This window comes from Mustelus asterias, chromosome 9 (genome assembly GCF_964213995.1).
Source record: "Mustelus asterias chromosome 9, sMusAst1.hap1.1, whole genome shotgun sequence".
NCBI classification, from domain to species: Eukaryota; Metazoa; Chordata; class Chondrichthyes; order Carcharhiniformes; family Triakidae; genus Mustelus; species Mustelus asterias.
In genome coordinates this window covers 106,099,106-106,117,547 of record NC_135809.1, presented here as the reverse complement: position 1 = coordinate 106,117,547, position 18,442 = coordinate 106,099,106, and the positions used below count along the sequence as shown (strand labels likewise).

The 18,442-nt window shown below is 44.9% G+C and overlaps 1 protein-coding gene across 1 annotated transcript in view; it reads right to left on the bottom strand.

Annotated features, from left to right (window-relative positions):
* Positions 1-18,442, bottom strand: part of insc (INSC spindle orientation adaptor protein) — a 208,831-nt gene that overhangs the window by 154,889 nt on the left and 35,500 nt on the right. The window contains exon 4 of the mRNA XM_078221282.1: positions 6,463-6,576. Coding sequence (XP_078077408.1) covers positions 6,463-6,576 — 114 coding nt within the window. The remainder of the gene's footprint in view (positions 1-6,462; positions 6,577-18,442) is intronic.

Below are 18,442 nucleotides of genomic sequence, written 5' to 3'. Positions count from 1 at the left end.
TAAGCTGTTTAAAGCATTCAAAGGATATCTTCGTTATTTTAAAACAGTGGCTACACCTAAACCTGAACCAATGCTGGATGGTGTCCTCCCTGCTATTGTTCCCTATTGTTTCAAAACCAACATCACAGTGCTCCTTTAAATCCACAACCTTACCCCTCTGTCCTCATAAACAATTGATCAATTGTCAATCATAACATAGCATAGCATCCCTACAGGAGGCCACCAATTGAGCCTGTACCAACAACAATCCCACCCAGGCCTTGTCCCCATAATCCCACCTATTTACCTTGCTAATCCCCCTGACACTAAGGGGCAATTTAGCCTGGCCAATCAACCTAACCCGCACATCTTAGGAGTGTGGGAGGAAACCGGAGTACCCAGAGGAAATCCACGCAGACATGGGGAGAACGTGCAAACTCCACACGGACAGTCACCCAAGGCCGGAATCGAATGCAGGTCCTCAGCGCTGAGAGGCAGCAGTGCTAACCACTGTGCCACCATGCCGCCCTACTACCTCCCCTCTCCAAAAAATACTGCAATCTTCTAAATCTGTGCCCATCTTTGCAATTCCCTCTTTGAAAAGCATTAATCCAGGCTGCACACCTCCCACAAAACTCCTCAGCTGTATATAAATTCGGTATTTTCCTACTCCCTCTCTCAGGATCAGCATTGGAGGAGGGAGGGGGGGCACTAATGAGTACAATCCCAGCATGGCCACAAGGATTAGTATCCACAGATTTGGGGGCCACTGACATTGTTTATAAACAGCTAACCCACTTGTGCACAATGCAAGTTTGATTCTTGTAACACAAGTATATGGGCAATCTTTTCCATCCTGTATATCACCTTGTTCGTAAATAAATATAATTGTCGAGCAGCATGACATTTCTGTCTTCTGAAGTGACAGAAGAATACAATAGGCGTGGTGTATATTGTCCAGCAAGTGATTTAGCAACTTTAGAATTAACTGAGACCTGATTGACAAACTCAGTGTGGATACATTAGTTACTAGCCACATGTGGAAAATTGGTAATCCAGATTTGGCTAATTGCATTTTGAATAGGCAAATAGAAAATATAATGGTAGAGCTATTGTTGGGCATATAATGTCAATACTTATTTTCAAATGGCTGATGTATCTGTACTTCCACATTCTTTTGCACGTTTGTTTGGGGTGGCACAGTGGCATGGTGGTTAGAACTGCTGCCTCACAGCAACAGAGACCCAGGTTCGATTCCCAGCTTGGGAAAGTGTCTGTGTGAAGTCTGCATATTCTCCCCATAACTGCGTGGGTTTGCTCTGGTTTCCTCCCACAGTCTGAAAGATGTGCAGGTTAGGTGTATTGTCATGCTAAATTCTCCCTCAGTGTACCTGAATGGGTGCCAGAATGTGGCAACTCGGGGATTTTCACAATAACTTAATTGCAGTGTTAATGTAAGCCGACTTGTGACACTAATAAATAAACTTAAAAAAAGGCAAGTGAAAAGCAGAGTATAGGAGTGTTTTTTAATTGTTGTATTTGCTAATTCCTTAGTTAATGGTTACCTGCTGACCTTATGCAACCCAAAGAGAAGTGTCACACTTCAGCACATTGCAAGCACCATGTATGGGGGTCACCATGGTTCTCTCACCGAATCAGAATCACCACTTTAGACCAGCAGAAGAAATCAACCCCAACAATAACAGGTCAACAGGCAACTAGTCACTTCATGGTGAGGGGCAAGCAGCATTGGATGGAGAGTAGGGATTGGCCTGCATTTCACTGGGCAAATCAAGATTCTCAGCATTCAGTCTGATAAAGCTAAAAGTTATGCTCATGAATTCTGGGCAAAAGCTTCGAAGTTGTACTATGTGTGTGCTCTGTCTTGCCAGGTTTCCAAACTTCAGTGAAAGAGAAAGACTGAATGGTTTTGCATTCATTCATAGATGCTTAAATAAATTTACTTTGCAGTATCTGTACAGCATGCAAGACATTTTCTCCAAAAATAGAATGGTATCATCATGAGCACGAATGTGTATTAACAGCACACACACCCATGAATATCTACTTAGTCTTTACACACTGCATATATGTTTTGAAATAAGATACCCCGCTTTAAATTAATACAAAGAAAAATCTGCACATGAAAAACTAAAACCTGTTCGTTGGAAATCATGAATGACAGCTGAGAAATATATTCAGCAAAGAAGGATTGTGAGAGCACAACTAATGGAGCCAAACAGTCCAAATGTCTTACTTTATTGTGTGCATTTGTAAGCATCAGGACACATTGATACAATTTCCTTCAATATCATGTCTACATTCCAGCATCACTAACATCTCAGTGTGGGGTCAGGCCTGGTTGAAAATGAGGTTACTGCAATCAATATTGAACATCTCTAACAGGCATCAAAAAGCAAGACTGTGCCCAACCATCCTTTCTTTGTGAGCAATTGCAGACAGAAATTGATACAATATCTGGGAGGCCAGGTACTTCAATTACAAAAATACCAATGAACTAAACTGATGCTGGATATCCAAGTACATCTGTCCTAACACAGAGCTCACACATCCTTCTGTTCCAAGACTAGAAATAAAACTCAACTCGTACTTCTCTAGAATATCAGAGGATGAATAATGACTCATAAGGAGATCATTTTAGTTATAACAATCAGGAAACCTTTACCCGCTGAACCGGTCTATGGATCCTGTATTGTCCGCTCATAGTTTAGTATTTTCCATTTTATAGGAGCTTTATGCTGGATTCTGTAGCAAGTTTAAGAGGGGACAAACAAACTGGAGGCTATACTAACGAAACCACCACCTTCTTACATCCAGTATCTCTATTAAAAGATAGCTAAGATTGGCTGACAACAAACAAATGGCACAAAATTCTTTGTTGTGATTTTTCTTAAATTAAAGATGCTGAATGCTCCCCTTTTGCGAGAGGCTCACTTTGTATAAAAGAAAAGATGACAAACATTTGTGTCTTGCGCAGCTTCAGGACTTTCCAAAGTGGTTTACAACCAACAAAGCACTTGTAAAGTGCAGTCACTGTTGTAATGTCGGAAACAAAACCATCAATGCGTGTAATGCGCATCAATTGGACACGAGGCACGAAGCTTCGGTAAAAGAAGGCTTTTATTAACTAACAATGGAACTAACAGAACTTTAACACTCTATCCCAGACTGAAGAGGTCCCGCCCGAGCAGGGGGTCTTATACCTCTCCCAGGAGGCGGAGCCCGACTGGGATGTGCCACAACAGTAACAACCACAGGTGTATCAATCCCACCCTAGCCCAACAACAACATTAGAACAACCCAACAACAACATTAGAACAATCCCACAGTGGGAACAAACGATGGTTCACCACAGCGTGCTTCACAAAGATATCGGCCAGGATTTTACGACCTCACTTGCGCGAGGCTCGTAAATTCCCACCTAAGGCCAACAGAGAATTCCATTCCGTGAGCCTCGCCCAACCTGATTCCGGGGCTGACGTGTCAATAAAATTCCAGCCGATTTTAGAAGCTGGTTGAGAATTAGCCGGTGGCAAGAACATCAGGAAAACTCCACTGCTGTTTAATACCATGGGATATTTTACTTCTATCAAAGAGGCACAAAGAGCATCTTTTTCACATAAAGAATAAAGATTAAAACAAAATACTGCAGAATGCTGGAAATCTGAAATAAAAACAGAAGATGCTGGAAGGACTCAACAGGTCTGGCAGCATCTTGGGCGAGAGAAACAGAATTAACGTTGCGAATCTATATGACTCTTCGTCTTTTTGACACCTCATCAACAAGACAGCACTTCTGATGGTAGCATTTGCTCAATACTGCATTGATGTGTTGAGTTAGATTACATACAGAAATTTTACAGAAATTACAGAGCAATCTCTGGAGTCAGACATAAACTCAAAACCTTTAAACTGAGAAGTGAGAATGCTCTCAATTTGCCAGAATTGACACATTCTAGTGAGATTGTAACTCACTCAAAACCAATTCATTTAGACAGAGTTAAAAATCAAGTTTAATAATTATGTTGATGAGGCTGGTTTGGGATTGCTGATTGGCCTAGTAACTCTATTGCAATCGCAATAAACTTCATTCAATGAATAGTAAAACCATTAACCTTCAAATGAACAAAATATTTGTGCTTGTCATTGTTTTTTTAAATTTAATCTTTCATGGGGATGTGGGCATCACTGGCAAGGCTAGCATTTGTTACCCATGAACCGAGGGGTTTGCTAGGCCATTTCAGAGGGCACTTAAGAGTCAACCAGATTGTAGTGGATCAGGAGTCACATGTAGGCCATGAATGTCCAGAGTCTCTACACCACGAGCACCATCACTGCCTCAAAGTTCACTGCCCCAGTTGCTTATCATCCCACAATCCCATTAGGGATAATGAGCAACTGGAGTTGCGAACCATTAGGGGTCATGATCACGGTTTGGGGACCCCTGGGTTAGAGCTTACAATCTTGTACATAGCGAAGGATCTGGCCCACTGTGAACAAAAACTGGAAAACTGCAGCAATTGCAAAGTTTAGAATTGTTGTCCTTCATCCTAACAATATCCACAAAACAGTTCAATAATATTGTGGCACATAATGTTTACTGTTTAGAACTTGAGTACTCTATTTAAGAACCTCTCCCATGGGATGTTAACTATTGCATAGACGAATGATGATATCATCCCATTCACAATACAATGGTAGAGAAGTTGTGTTGATATGCTGTGGAAAATAATGCACAATCATAGCTGGGTTTCTCCAAATCACCACATGGTATGTAATATGCCCCTCTTCCAACAACTTTGTGCAAAGTGACTATACAGGAGTCCTATCCATACTCTGTGCTGTTGCCTTCCTCAATGTATCTGGGATGTGGAAGCAACATCAACCAGGTTTAAAGTTCCTGCTGACCACACAATGACCCTTGCATGCATGGACATTGGGGGAAGAAATAGGCTTGATTGATCCTCACAGTCACATTGCCTGCCATCACCTATCAAAGGAAGTTCCCAAAGGTTCTCCCAGTCAGCCACCATAACCTCAGCTGGACTCTCAGAGGACACTCAGGGTAATCACATAAACAGGGGTTCCCATTGATCTTCTCCCAAAGATATAGTGGCCAACTGGGGACTCCTAAGGATATTGCCCAGGCTGACATCTGAGGATTGGAAAATTCAATCAGGTACAAACTCAATTTCACCTGGGAATTGTATTTATCATAGATCATCACCTTCAAGAAATGAGTAAAGAAAGAAGAAATCATATCATTGGAATTGTAAGAAAATCCGCAATAAGATGGGGTTACACTTCAGTTTAAGAACCATATTTGATCAAACATAGCTCATTATGTAAGTTTCATTACAACACACAAAACAGGCTGAGTTTTGCTGGCTGGGTTGTGATCTCGACATCATCCTCAATTCAGAGTCTAAAACCCAGAAATTGCTAGGGTGGGCATCAGATGTAATCTACCCAGAGGTGGCCAACCAAGAAACTGCCTCCGGGAGCCTCGTCCAATTAGTGACATCAACTATCCTCGCAGTGTGGGTGTGGCTTAGAGGCCAGCAGCAGGAGTGTCAGTGGCGCTATGGAGGTGCCTTCAAGAGGAGGGGAACAGCTATCATTGCAGCGAAAGTGACACTGGTGGAGACATCATTCTCCAGGAAATGGCCACAATGGCATGCCTTCTGTTTGAGAACAGTTAAGCACTGGTAGTTTAATAACAGCTGGTAGTTTAATGACAAAAGACCTCACATTGGGCTGAATTGTCACTGTCCTGCGGAGGCAGTTTACGAGGCAGGGCCAGAACCAAGTTGAAAAATAGTGTGTCAACTATCTAACACAGTACTGCCTCTGAGTGATGGGGTCAGTGTAGTGGAGGTTACCTGCCAGGCATTGGCAGGTAGCCAATCAGGCCTATTAATGGGCCAACTGGGGAAGGTGGATGGTCGGGATAATGTAACTGGAGACAGTGTCCCTGTAGCCAATAGCTCCTCTTCTCACTCACCCCAGCATGGGCCATTGGTGCAACAGTTCCTGACACAGCATTGTACCTGTGTGTGCCATCAGAAAAATTGAGATACAATTCCATAATAGGGATTAATTTTCCCATTAAGTGCCCTAATTGGCTACTCACTGTCAACCATTACTAGTGGGAACCCGTCTATATCAAAGGCACCTGTGGAGGCAAGAGCATGTCAAGGAGTCAACCCTACATGGGTCGGTCATATTTTTGTTGCTTCGAGAAAGTGGGAATATGGCATTGAGTTAAAGGATCAGCCATGATCATAGTGATTGACGGAGCAGGCTCGAAGGGGTAAATGGCCTACTCCTGCTCCTAGTTTTTATTGTTTTTTCTCCTTGGCCTCCAAAATCACCCCTGCAGGTCTTGGAAAATTCATCCCAAATGGAGCAAAGATTACATATCCCATGAAAATCACTGGATTGGGAAGACTTCCTCCTTACCTTGGCTATGATGCGGCACAGGTGGGCACCTTCCTGTGTCAGTCCAATGAGGCTACTGATGGCTGTCTCAATGTTGTATATGTTGGTTGATGAATCTAGTTCCCTCACTAGGCCCTGTAAGACAAGGTAATGTGTGTATAAATATCACCTGTGAACGTAATAGTCCGATATCAATGCATGACTTCTAGCTTCACACGATACTGTTAAAGTGCTGGTCTTAACATCTAGAAGAGACCATGTTAAACAAAATGATATTGATTTCCTGCAAGGAAACAAATACTTGGTGGCATTACAAGTGCTTTTGAAGTTGTCATACAAATACTTTCGCAATACTGATATACAATAATGAAACAAAGCAGATCAAAATCCAAATACATTTAAACAAACAGGCAAAGGCTTTATTTAATTCTTGAACAACTTCATAACAACAGTAAGAAGCCTCACAACACTAGGTTCAAGTCCAACAGGTTTATTCGGTATCAGAAGCTTTCAGAGTGCTGCCCTTTCGTCAGGTGAGTGATCAGCAGCGCTCCGAAAGCTTGTGATACCAAATAAACCTGTTGGACTCTAATCTGGTGTTGTGAGACTGCTCACTGTGCCCACCCCAGTCCAACGCCGGCATCTCCACTTCATAATAACAGTGGGAGATAGGGAAAGAGAGAGACCCTGACAGAGAACAGTGCCAGGTTTTCCATTTTTTAAAATAAATTCCCATAAATTGACCTCAAAAGCTGTGATAAAAACATGAAGTATTTATGTTGCATAAACCTGTGACATTCAGGAGACTAGGCAAAGAATAGAAAATAAACTGAACTTTAATCATACCCCAATGTATTCATTCGAATGAAATGCTATCAAAAGGGTGACCAGACTCTACTTCAAAAGGGAAATAAACAGGAAAAGCTGGAAATTCTCTTCACTTCTGACCGATTCTGATAATGATCGTTTGACTGTCGGACTCCAGATGCGTTGCTGCTTTAACTGCCTTCTAAGGAATTATCTTATTGCATTGAAGTTCATTTTTAAATGTCACATATTTGTGTCAATTTTTTATGAAGACTCGATCGTAATTAAAGCAATATTCTCTTGTGTGCACATTCGGCGTGTGCAATGTTATCTAACTAATATCTATTATACACATCCCATCAAATGATAAAACAATGCTAATGTCCTTTACTCCAACATTCAGGTCAGGTCAATTTTAAATCTCTCCAGTGTCACGTTCATAGCTGATACGAGACTGCGGGGGCGATTTTACCATTTTTTTTCTATGAGCTGGGCGGACATGAAACTGGGAGAGTTTCAGATCTGTCTTTTGGGCGTGTTTTCAGGCCCTCCCAGAGTGCGGAGGGCCATTTACCCCGACGCACTCTGCCTGCAAAATATCAGCAAGCCTGTTGCTCGCTGTAGAAGCCTGTGGGTGGGGTTTAATGCGCCCAAAACCCTGCAGAGGGAGGTAGTGCGCATGTACAGGCCTCTGATGCTGCACATGAGCATTAGCAGGAATCTGACAGAAAAGAGAGATGTCAGGCCCCTGCTAGTGCAGGCTGCCTGAAGCAGCTCTCCCACCACCCCTCCCCCAGCAAACGTGGGAGCCCGCAGCCCGAGAAAAAGCCCCCGCCAACCCCTCCACCACCCAGACCGATCGAGGACACCCCTCCCCCACTGATTGCAGACCCACCGCCCTCCCCTCATCGATCGTGGACTTGCTGCCCTACCTCCACCAATCAGGGTGATGCACTATCAATCAAGCAAAGACTAGTTTGTATGCAAGAACAAATAGGCTTTTATTCGCAAAAGACTTGGAGCACACCCATGCTGATGAACCGGTCTGGCAACTGAGGCAGGGGGGTTGGGAGCAGTCACCTTTATACCTGGACCAGGGGGGGAGGAGTCTCAGGCAGGGCCGACAGGGGCATGCCCAGGCATGTCACACACAGGCGATAAGCTTAACAGTAGTTTACCCCACAGGGACCCGCCGCCCTTCTGCCTACCAATCCCTGCAGAGTGGCAGCAGGCTCCCTCTCCCTCCCTCCCCCCCACCGATCCCTGCATTAGTCTCTCCCCCACATTAGCCCCTCCCCCACAGCCCCCTGCCCCATCCCTCACTGACCCCACCCCACTGACCTCTCCCCATTAGCCCCGCCCCCTGGCACAGCCCAGTGGGCATTGCCCAAGTGCCAGACTGGCATTGCCCAAGTGCCAAGATGGCACTGCCAGTCTGGCATTGACAAAGGGGCACCCTTCCCCTTGCCCTTGACCTTCCGGGGGGCTCAACATCTCTGGTTCCACTGACAAGGTAAGAAGTTTAACAACACCAGGTTAAAGTCCAACAGGTTTATTTGGTAGCAAAAGCCACACAAGCTTTCGAAGCTCTAAGCCCCTTCTTCAGGTGAGTGGGAATTCTGTTCACAAACAGAGTTTATAAAGACATATCCACACATCATGTCCACTGACAAGGCCAAGTCTATTGCTCCCTGTACATGGGGAGCATGTTGAATCCTCGCCGGCGAGCTCCTTTCCCGGCAAGGTCATAAAGGGGGGGCAGGCCTGGATGATTGAGCACTGGGCTCGCTGAGCAGATGTAAAACAACATTAAAATAACTTTATATGCATTAACCTGCCTCCCGCCCATTTCCGGTTCTTGTAAAATTGCGCCGGTCGCAAAAGCCAGCACCAATCGCACTCAGCGCTTTACGACCGACTTTACCACCGTGTCCCACCCGAAAATGGGCGCAACGTGATGGTAAAATCACCCTCTGACCTGGGAGGGTTGACGGTCGGATAGCGCCTGTTAGAGATGGTCAGGATAAGGTTTCAGATGCATTGCGGATGTGTATTCATGTTAGATAAACGTGTTATCAGTAAAGTTAGTTCAACTGGGGGCGGCACGGTAGCACAGTGGTTAGCACTGCTGCTTCACAGCTCCAGGAACCTGGGTTCGATTCCTGGCTTGGGTCACTGTCTGTGTGGAGTTTGCACATTCTTCTCGTGTCTGCGTGGGTTTCCTCCGGGTGCTCCGGTTTCCTCCCACAGTCTAAAGATGTGTGGGTTAGGCTGATTGGCCATGCTAAAATTGCTCCTTAGTGTCCTGAGATGCATAGGTTAGAGGGATTAGTGGGTAAATGTGTAGGGATATGGGGGTAGGGCCTGGGTGGGATTGTGGTCAGTGCAGACTCGATGGGCCAGATGGCCTCTTTCTGCACTGTAGGGTTTCAATGATTCTATGAACTGCAATAATGTCACTCCGCATGCATCATATAAACAAAACATCCAGAACTTGATAAAATACTCTTCTGTTCACATTATAAAAAGACAACATTTTCAAGAAACAAAATTGTTTCAATTTTGAAAAGTGGTATCTTTTTTGTTGTTAGACTGGGTAAATTTCCACAGATGCTAACTAACATCCTTTGGTATTTCATGTAAGTCAGCCAACATGATGATAATAATGATGTTATTTCGTTAAGATTATCACAACCAAGTTCATTGATATTCTCAACCAACAACGACACACTTTGTGCAGCCCAAGGCTCCTAAAACCAATATCAGCCTCAACTATAGTATCTACTTTGGGTGAGATGGACTCATACTTAATGCGTCTCATCCCAGAAGTGAAATGACAGCATAAAATTGGGTGGCATAATGATACACTTTGCCCAACCACCTCTGCTGAAGTTTTACCAGTGAAGGAAGCATCAGACAAATTGCCCACCCTTGAAGGCATGGCCAATTAATAACCACTGAAGGACTTTCTCCTGCTGCCGATGGTATTTTACCACAAGAGACTGTATGCCCAGAACATACAAATCCTGGCAGTCAGATTGCAGATTGTTGGAAGGCCTTCCTTGTTGAGTCACCCCATGCCCAATGGAGGTGCCCTTCCAATAGCACAGCAGCACGGTGGTTAGCATTGCTGCCTCACAGTGCCAGGGACCAAGGTTCGATTCTGGCTTCGAGTAACTGTCTGTGTGGAGTTTGCACATTCTCACCATGTCTGCGTGGGTTTCCTCGAGGTGCTTCGGTTTCCTCCCACACTCCAAAGATTAGGTTGATTGGCCATGACAAATTGTCCCTTAGTGTCAGGGGGATCAGTTGGGTAAGTACGTGGGGTTACGAGGATAGGGCCTGGGTGGGATTGTGGTTGATGGGCTGAATGGCCTCCTTCTGCACTGTCGGGATTCTATGATACTCACTGTTCACTGTTTATTCCCCCACCCCACCATCTGCAGCATGTACTCCCACCGCACCTCCCCACCTGCCCCCACCGCGACTAGCTGGTCCTGGTGAAACAGCCCCACTTATTTTGATTGTATGGCTCCAGGGACGATCCTCGTGGGCGACTGGCTGCAACTCCGGTTGTGGCCATCACTCCCGGTGCCGGTGCTGGGACTGGAGGATTGCTGGCAATTTGTTTGGCTGGCAGCTCTCTGAAGCGGGAGCTCCTCCCAGATGGAGGCAGACAATATATTGGCCATGCAGAGGCAAACTTGTCCTCCATTGCTCAACCAGGGGTGGTGTGGAACCCCTACCTCCACAAAGAATTCCAGCCATGGGGACAGAGTGAAGTGAGAGAAGGTCTTCAACCCATCAGTTTAGACTAATTTCAAAATAAGCTGTGGAATGATAGCACACTATAACCATCATATCACGGAATTACACAGCACGTGATTAAATTCCCTTCTCCCTATATTGCTGTTTTTGAGTTTCGATCTTATTTGAGTATGCCTCAGCATTACAAAAGGCATATTGAAGGAGTTGAATAGAATACTGGGAGCACATGGTACTTACTGCATTGGGCAGTTGTTCAAAATTTATCAGATAAAGGGCCCGATTTTACCAAAACTTCGCGTCCGTGAAATCGCGGTAAAGTTGGGCGTCGGGCCTATACCACGATCTGCACCTGATTCCGAGCAGATCGCGGCTTTACCGACACCCGATTCGGGTGCGGGCCAGACCGTGCCCGAATCGGGCGGCCCGACGATTTAAATGCATTAGTATGCATTTAAATTGACTTAATAAACCGTGCGCCCAACTCTACCGCCAAATCCCACTTTACCGTCTTCTGGCCTGTTCCGGATCCACGCTTTTAGCGACCTGCAGAATAAAAGTCCGAAGCGGATTTCTATTCTGCAGGGGAACCTCCGAAGGCCTCTCTGCCCTTGTGAAGTCACCATCCTCCGCGACCATCCTTTGCAGACCCCCCCCCGCTAACCACCCTGGCAGACCTCCCCCCCCGGATCAGACCCCCCTGGGAGGCAGGGCCCCCCCTCGGCAGAGCACACCCCCAACCTACCTCAATCGCTGGTCTCCCTCCACCATCCTTCCGTTAGCAAGATAAGCTGTATGTTCCTCAGCTAGATCCACTTTGGTCAACACAAAGATGGTCCTTCTGCCTTATGGGTCCATCTGGCTCACCAAGTCAGTTACAATACTGCGTTCAGCATCTACTGAACCATCTTGGATACAAAGGATAATGAATGGTACTGGTCGATCTTCCTGGTGCTATCAGTACTGTAACATCAGGAATGGCTGCTGACACCAAGGATATAATTTTTAGCATAAGCAAGGCTTACATGCAGAACCCTAATGCCATTATCCTTTGTATCCAAGATGGTTCAGTAGATGCTGAACGCAGTATTGTAACTGACTTGGTGAGCCAGATGGACCGATCACACCCCCTCTCCTCCTCCCACCGCCCCTCCCCCCCCCCAGAGGGTGATCTGGGTCCCGCCTCCTTTCCTCCTCCCCCCACCCCCGCCAGGTGATCTGGGTCAGAGAGCCGCTCTCTCTGCTTTTTTCTCCCCGCCCGGGCACGCTGCTTCGGATTTTTTTTCGAACTGCGCATGCGCAGTTCAGAACTCCGATCGGTCCGGCAGCGCTAAGCCCCGCCCACAGCGCAAATTGGACCGGAGCCTGCAAAACACGTATGGGCGCATTGGAAAGAGGATTCCAGGCTCGGATCTATTTGACGCCCAGATTCGGCACTTAGACTCAAAATGGTAAAATCAGGCCCAAAGATTATAGGGATTCAGAAACTTCTGAGAGCCTCCTCAAAGGCAGTAGGGAAAATAAATGAATTTCATGCCAAAAGCAGAGTAACCGTTCCACCAGGCCTCCCCCACACCCCCTCCCCCACACCCCCTCCCCCACCGCACCCACCCCCCCAAAAACGTGTCTGCTTGAAATGTGAATGGTGTTGCACTGATCGTTAGAGGTGCAGGCAGAGGCAGTAGGGAATAGGGGATAAGGAAGAAAGTGGTTATGGAGTAAAGAAGATGGAGTAATTGGTGTTTCAGGACAGCTGAGAGTAGTTTGGAAGAGCAAGTTTGGAAGAGGAGAGTACAGCCAGTGAGAGTTGATGTGGGCCAGCCAGATCCAGCAATGGATGTCGCTGAGGAAGTGGTGGAAGATGTCTTGTCAACTGCCAAGAACGTAGCAGCAAAGAGACCATTGGAGCTTGGGAGGTTGAAGGAGCCCGCAGGTGCTTGGAAAGGAGAATTAGTATGGAGAGAGAGAGAGAGGTCAAAGGAATTTCATACATGTTAATTTCTCTACTACTCGGGTGTATCCCCAAGAACTCACACACCAGCCAGACATTGGGGAACGCAGGTACTTATTGCAGGTCTTACTCGCTCCACACTCCAAACTACAAATGCCCTCCCAGGGCGGTCCACAGGCAGATCACTCCACCCCCAGGGTTATCTGACCCATTCCCTTAAAGGGGATATGCCCCGATGTACATAACAATACAAATGCCTCAACATTTAACCGTAACCTCACACCACAATTACCATAAGCAGAATGGTCAACGGTTCCCTTTGAGGCAGGTTTCTCAGCTGCCTCTCATGAGGCTGGCATGTACCTCATCTCATGATTTTATTGAGCGGAATTATGACAGGAATACAGATGAGTACGTTTATTTATTATACAACTCAAAAATTACATTACACTAAAAAACAAAATCACATAAAAACTTGGATATGGTGCTCAGCCATCTTTCTGATTATTCCATGAAACACTTGCCTTTATCAAGAACCTAGCTGCATTATATGAAGAATTAATGCACTCTGACTGGCTGCTAAAAGACTGTAAATCAAAGTGGCAGAATACATGCTTGTCACACTGAAGTTAAAGAATTGATAAATTTGTATTGTGCCTTAAAAATTGATTACTCAAATGTCAGAAATGAAAAGCCTTTATTTATTGAATTTGATCTGTCTGGTTCACTCAAACCTTTTGGCCTCATCTCAGGTATGAGCGATATATTAGAAATAACTAAAACCTGAAAATATGCAAATTGAATCTGTAAAAAGATGGAGATGGAAAATGAGAGGGAAAGAATTGAATATCTGTTTGATATTTCATGCAGATTATGTTCTGCATGAAATTAGCCCATGGTAGAATACATTTGTCAGTACATTGTTAACTATCTTTAAAATTGTTACGATCCCTATGGGGACATCCTAAATCAAATAACCAATTTACTGACTGAACCCCTAATAAAGAAATTATCAACAGGATTCCTTTTTTTGGTGTTTTTACCTTGACATGAATCAGAACCAATGCAAATTAAACATGAATTAACAGGCAAATGGTATTTCAAATCAAAGGGAAAATTTCACTTCAAATAGTGTTACATGGGGGAGGCTATAGGCCAGTGGTATTATCGCTAGACTACTAATCCAGAAACTCAGCTAATGTTCCGGGGACCCAGGTTCAAATCCCACCATGGCAAATGGTGAAATTAGAATTCAATAAAAATATCTGGAATTAAGAATCTACTGATGACTGTGAAACCATTGTCGATTGTTGGAAAAACCCATCTGGGTCACTAATGGGAAGGAAACCTGCCGTCTTTACCTGGTCTGGCCTACGTGTGACTCCAGAGTCACAGCAATGTGGTTGACTCTCAAATGCCCTCAGGCAACTAAGGATGGGCAATAAATGCTGGGCAGCCAACGACGCCCATGTCCCACGAATGAATTTAAAAAAGTCCAATACAACAAAGATGCATCTTATGCAGCCACAAACACCCGCATCACTCCCTGCACAAATGTAACACTGTGTAGTGACACTGATCCACAATGGGATCAGTTTCTTTATTCATGCAGAGTAGTTCTATCTGACAACAGCTTTTGTCTGAGTTTCACGGGAAAAATCATCATCAATAAGGCATACTTCTACAAATTCTCTCTCCCCCAGATCATGACAGTCTTGTTGGTGTAACTTTCTGTTGTTCTTCTTCAACTGACAAACCAATAACACCACTTCTGGGAAAACACCCAGCTCATTATTCACTGAGATATTAATAAAACATTCCAGGTTTTAGACCCCTGCGGCCAGCTTGCATAATACTTTCAAGAGCTCCCATGTCCCTTTCTGCCCAGCAGAAAAACTGACCTCTTCCTGAGTGCTTTATTCACCTCACAAAAATTCTGTGTTTTTCTTTCTTTCTGTTTGCTTTCTTTTTGTGTCTGCACCTGTGCACTGATCACCTTCACCCTCCAGTTCCTCCGCTTGTAGCTCTTCTTTGTGTCTGCAGCTATGCGTCGTCTCTCTTAACTTCAGTCCTGTTGATTCTGCCTCCAGGATGAAGGTAAGGCAGTGGATGGTGTCTACATGGACTTCAGTAAGGGCTTTGACAAGGTCCCTCATGGCAAACTGGTACAGAAGGTGAAGTCACACGGGATCAGAGGTGAGCTGGAAAGACGGATACAGAACTGGCTCGGCCACAGAAGACAGAGGGTAGCAGTGGAAGTGTGTGTTTCTGAATGGAGGGCTGTGACAAGTTTCTCAGGGATCAGTGCTGGGATCCCTGAGGAACGCCACTTGTCACAGTTTGTAATATAGATAAATGATTTGGAGGAAAATGTAACTGGTTTGGTTAGTAAGTTTGCGGATGACACAAGGGTTGGTGGAATTGCGGACAGCAATGAGGACCGTCAGAAGATACAGCAGGATATAGATCAGTTGGAGACTTGGGCAGAAAGATGCCAGATGGAGTTTAATCCGGACAAATGTGAGGTATTGCATTTTGGAAGGTCTAATACAGATAGGAAAAATACAGTAAATGGCAGAACCCTGAAGAGTATTGATAGGCAAAGGGATCTGGGTGTACAGGTACACAGGTCACTGAAAGTGGCAATGCAGGTGGAGAAGGTAGTCAAGAAGGCATACGGCATGCTTGCCTTCATCGGCCGGGGCATTGAGTTGAAAAATTGGCAAGTCATGTTGCAGCTTTATAGAACCTTAGTTAGGCCGCACTTGGAATATAGTGTTCAATTCTGGTCGCCACTACTAGAAGGATGTGGAGGCTTTGGAGAGGGTACAGAAAAGATTTACCAGGATGTTGCCTGGTATGGAGGGCATTAGTTATGAGGAGAGGTTGGAGAAACTTGGTTTGTTCTCACTGGAGCGACAGAGGTTGAGGGGCGACCTGATAGAAGTCTACAAGATTATGAGAGGCATGGACAGAGTGGATAGTCAGAAGCTTTTTCCCAGGGTGGAAGAGTCAATTACTAGGGGGCATAGGTTTAAGGTGCGAGGGGCAAAGTTTAAAGGAGATGCACGAGGCAGATTTTTTTTACACAGAGTAGTGGGTGCCTGGAACTCGTTGCCGGGGGAGGTAGTGGAAGCGGATACGATAGTGACTTTTAAGGGGCGTCTTGACAAGTACATGAATAGGATGGGAATAGAGGGATATGGTCCCCGGAAGGGTATGGGGTTTTAGTTAAGTCGGGCAGCATGGTCGGTGCAGGCTTGGAGGGCCGAAGGGCCTGTTCCTGTGCTGTAATTTTCTTTGTTCTTTGTCGAAGGCCGTGAGGTTGCATGGACAGGATTCATTATCCAAGAAAGGTACAACTGATCCCTTTACGATTGATACAAGCTCTTTAATGTGCTTTCTGGACATTCTTAATGAAATTACAGCTTCTGCAGGCATTTTAAAGAAAGCAAACAAGCAGTTTCTTTATGTTGTACTGCTTCAGGGTCAAAGGCCAGCATAAAATGTTGAAGCGATTCGAGTAACAGAAGAGGAGATACAATACAATTACAAAGGAAAGTTCACTGAAGTATATAGCTTAGTTAAAATAGTGCTTCTCAATGTCCCTGTGAGATTTATTATGGCATTGGCAATTATTTTTTTAAGCTATTTTCACCAATATACTGCATCTTGCAATTCGTTTCACACTAAAAAGGTTGCATTTATCAAAAGGGAATTACTCTAAATACATTTTTTTTAAAAACTCAAGTGTCTACCACTATCAGGAAATGAAACTCAACCCCATTTCCAGAGGGCGACTGAAAAGGCAGCAACATTATATGTCATGAATCACCTTCCCCTCAATTGCTGTCATTGACTAACACGTTTCATTTGAACTGGCAGATGGGAATCAGTTTCATTTGACAAGCTATGTGGTCTGATCCACAAAAAATAGTTTAACAGATTCTTATTTATACTTGTATCAGCAAAATAAATAATTTACCCACAGACTCTAATCAACAGAGCGATCAATTCAACCCTTAGCTCAGTTTGTATAACGCAGATGGACAGTCACGAGTTTAACAGCTGTGATTTACTGTATATGGGAGAGGTATCCCTTTGCAGGCATGTACTTGGAGCTTTACCCCAGCAGGACTATGGTATAAATCCCTGGGGGGTTAAAAATCGGAGAGCCCTGTTCCTGGCTCAGTGGTTTTGAGGCTCAATATGGAACACCGAAATAAAATTTAGGGTGGCGCGGTGGCACAGTGGTTAGCACTGCTGCCTCACAGCGCAAGGGACCCGGATTCAATTCCGGCCTCGGGTCAGGTTGATTGGCAATGCTAAATTGATCTTAGTGTCAGGAGGAATAGTGGGGTAAATATGTGGGGTTACGGGAATAGGGGCCTGGGTGGGAATGTGGTCGGTGCAGACTCGATGGGCCAAATGGCCTCCTTCTGCACTGTAGGGATTCTATGATACTATGAAAATGTTGCAGATGTTGGGAATCTTGAAATATAAACAGGAAATGCTGGATCTCCCTGGAGCTGTGGAAGAGGAATATAGAGTTATAGGCCGGAAATTTACCATCCCGCCCACCATAGGAATCGGAGCGGGCGAGGGGCAAACCATGGAAAGGGCCATTGAGCTCAGGTGGGATTTTACGGTTTTGGGATGAACAAGGCCTTAAAATCTCGCCCAATGTTTCAGGTCAATGACCCTTGGTAAAAACAGATGGAGATCTCACCCAGCTGTCAGAGCCAGATAACATCCGACACATACTAGAATTGCACTGCCAGACTCATTTATCTTTCAATGTTCATTCGATATGTGAGCTCCATTTCTAATACTAGACATCACTCAGTTTACCCCATTAGTCTTTTGACATCCCTGACAGTGCTACCACAGTACAGACAATAAACCAATGAATTACTTTGAAGTGCAGTGACTGCTAACCTGTAATCAGATGTGGCAGCCATTTTGTGATGCCATAAACAGTAATCAGATCAATGAACCATCAATTTTTTTTGTAGACTAGGAAAGGAATGTCAGTCAGACACCGAGAGAAATGCTAGCTATTTGATTAATGATATAAAGAGTTTCATATCTACTCCAACAGGCAGGTGGGGCATTCATTTAAAAACTCACCTGAAGAACAATGTCTGGATCAGTAGAGCATTCCCTTGGTACTGAACGAGAGTTTGTCACTGAGGTTATATGCTCAAGAGGGGGCAATGGCCCAGTGGCATTATCGCTAAACTATTAATTCAGAAACTTAGCTAATGTTCTGAGGACCCAGGTTCAAAACCCGCCATGGCAGGTGGTGGAATTTATCTGGAATTAAGAATTAATTGATGACCATGAAATCATTGACGATTGTCAGAAAAACCCATCTGGTTCACGAATGTCCTTTAGGGAAGGAAATCTGCCATCCTTACCTGGTCTGGTGTACATGTGACTCCAGAGCCACAGCAATGTGGTTGATTCTCAATTGCC